This window comes from Austrofundulus limnaeus, unplaced genomic scaffold (genome assembly GCF_001266775.1).
Source record: "Austrofundulus limnaeus strain Quisiro unplaced genomic scaffold, Austrofundulus_limnaeus-1.0 Scaffold26, whole genome shotgun sequence".
In the NCBI taxonomy this organism is placed as follows: Eukaryota; Metazoa; Chordata; class Actinopteri; order Cyprinodontiformes; family Rivulidae; genus Austrofundulus; species Austrofundulus limnaeus.
This window is the reverse complement of record NW_013952428.1, coordinates 1372427-1375026: the sequence shown is the minus strand read 5'-3', so window position 1 is coordinate 1375026 and position 2600 is coordinate 1372427. Positions and strand designations below refer to the sequence as shown.

Here is a 2600-nt window from a genome sequence, read left to right as displayed (position 1 = left end):
AACTAAAACTGTATAATCGTTTTACATAACTAACTAACTCTAACTAACTTTAATCTCAGAATACTGAGAAAAAAGTCAGAATTCCTTTTTTTATTTTTTCAGTGGCCCTAATCCTCTTCCGTATCCACCGTAAAAACTAATTAAAACTAACTGAATTAAAAGAAAAATAAAACTAAGAACAGAACAGTTAAAACCTTGGTTTGAATAAAAAATAAACTCCAGAGATTAACTCATTGTGTTCTGCTCTCTGTTTTGACCTTTTCACCCATCTTCAGCCTCTCCTCCTCTGCAGCCTGAACAGCCTCCAACCCTCCTGAATCTGTTCTAACATCATGGACCTCCTTGGTTCTTCGCCTCCGACCTCTCTGTACCCTCTCCCTGTGAACTGCAGCTCCTCCTCCTCTCCTCCCACCTCTGCCTCCCCCAGCTTGGCGTCCACGGCTCTGTTCTGCGCCCTCCTCTCGCTGCTCTCCCTGCTGGGCATCACGGGGAACCTCTACACCTTGGTGCTCCTCCTGAGGCGCAGCCGAGGCCGGAGGCGGCGCGGGGCCAGCTGCTGCTTCAGGATCCCCGTACCGTCCTGCCTCGCCCCGACCACTTCCCCGTCCTCCTCCCCCACCTCCTCCCCGTCCTCCTCCTCCTCCCTTCACCTCCAGGTGCTGAGCCTGGCTCTGGCCGACCTGCTCTACCTCTTCACCGCCCCGTTCATCGTCTACAACAGCCTGGTGTCTGAGTGGGCCTTCGGGGAGCTGGGGTGCCGCCTCATCCTGAGCCTGGACTTCCTCACCATGCACGCCTCCATCTTCACCCTCACGGCCATGAGCCTGGACCGGTACCGGGCCGTCGCCCACCCCCTGCGCACCTCCTCCTCCAGCTCCTCCAACCTGCTGCGGGTGGGCCTGGCGTGGGGCCTGGCGGTGGCCCTCAGCCTGCCCATGATGATCACCCTGCACCTGGAGGACGGCGAGAACCACAAGGGCCAGCTGTGCGTCCCGGCGTGGGACGAGCAGAGCTCCAAGGTTTACCTGAGCGTGCTCTTCTGCACCAGCATCCTCGGCCCGGGGCTGGCCATCGGGGCTCTGTACGCCACGCTCGGACGGCTTTACTGGGTGTCGCAGACCCGGCCGGCCTGGGCCGCCGGCAACAACAGCGCGTGCCCTCCTCGAGCGCCCAAACCCAAAGTCCTGCTCCTCATCCTGGGTATAGTCCTGGCCTTTTGGGCCTGCTTCCTTCCTTTCTGGATCTGGCAGCTGCTCCCCCTCTACCAGCCCGACATGCTCCCAGCAGTACCAGTCGGGACACAGGTGACGGTGAACCGGATCCTCACAGGGCTCACCTACGGGAACTCATGTGTCAACCCGTTCTTCTACACACTTCTGACTGGCAAACAAAAACGCAGTCGCCAGGTGCCCGCACCTGCAAATCAGCTCTGCCGCAAGAGCCCACCTCTGCAGTAACGTCTGACGCTACGGGATAAATCTTGTGCCAACAGGAACTGAATTTGAATTGCTCAGATTGAATCTTAATGTGCATAAAATGCTACATTTTATCCAAATTTTTGTTACATTTTCTACATATAGGTCAAATTAATCACTGTAATAAAGTAACTTTGTTTTTGTCACTTTTACAGTGGATTGCATCAACTCTGTTACATACAGAAGGGAAACTTCACCAAAGTGAAACATAAATCTGTGGATCTGTGTTTGATTACTCTGCCTGGCTTTCTCAAGGACCAGGATGTGACACAAAAATCTGACTTATGGAACTGAAATTGAAAGTAGTCAAACTGAGTTTATAATAAACCAAAATACAGTTTCAAAGTAAATTAATTCAAAATCAAAACTTTAAATTCAGTTTCAATTTAGTAAAATTCATTTTCAAACCAGTGAATTTGATTTCAAATTATGCACATTCAGATTCAATCTGAGAAATTCAAATTCAATTCCTGCTGGCACAAGATTGATCCCATAGTTTTTGTGGACTTCTGGTTGCTTTTGAACCCTGTACACTTCCACCTAGAGGTGAGATGCTGTTATTTTGTGGGTTAAATAATCAGCATGCATTATGGGAGATGTGGTTTATAATTAATGCTGGCTTTCAGCAGTTTATGCCTGTTTAAGACTTTAGTTCTTGCAGGTCACATAAAATACCAAGGCGGGCAACATTTGGCCCACAGGCCTTGAGTTTGACACATGAGTTCACCTAAGAACTCGGTTAAAATTTGGACATGGTGGCAAAACAAAAAGCATTTCTTTAAAAAAAACTGGTTTTATTTTGGAATCTAAAGTCTTCCAAGTGTCGGTGTTCACATCAGCTGAAATCAAACGTACTAGTTCCAGTTTATGATGTCACACTCACCTCTAAGGGGGTAAAACTGCTTGTAATTGCTGGTTTAACAGCAAACACTGAAACCTGTGTCCTCACAAAGCATCTCTGTTCAACTCTTCAGCTGCCCTCCTCCCGTCACGTCCCCTGAATTCACAGCTCGGTGTCAGCCGCCGGGATCAGGCGAGAACCGAGGGTTTGCGTGGCCCCAAAGGCCGGAGGTTACATCAACTGACACACACGTTACACTTCACACCCGGGCTCCGACCACAGTG

The 2600-nt window shown here is 49.8% G+C and overlaps 1 protein-coding gene across 1 annotated transcript in view; it reads left to right on the top strand.

Annotated features, from left to right (window-relative positions):
• The window catches only part of uts2r3 (urotensin-2 receptor 3), an 18664-nt gene extending 17052 nt beyond the window's left edge, over positions 1-1612 (top strand). The window contains exon 2 of the mRNA XM_014004727.1: positions 276-1612. Within this exon, the coding sequence (XP_013860181.1) occupies positions 333-1457 (1125 nt within the window). The 5' untranslated portion in view covers positions 276-332 and the 3' untranslated portion in view covers positions 1458-1612. The remainder of the gene's footprint in view (positions 1-275) is intronic.
• Positions 1613-2600: the final 988 nt, after the last annotated feature.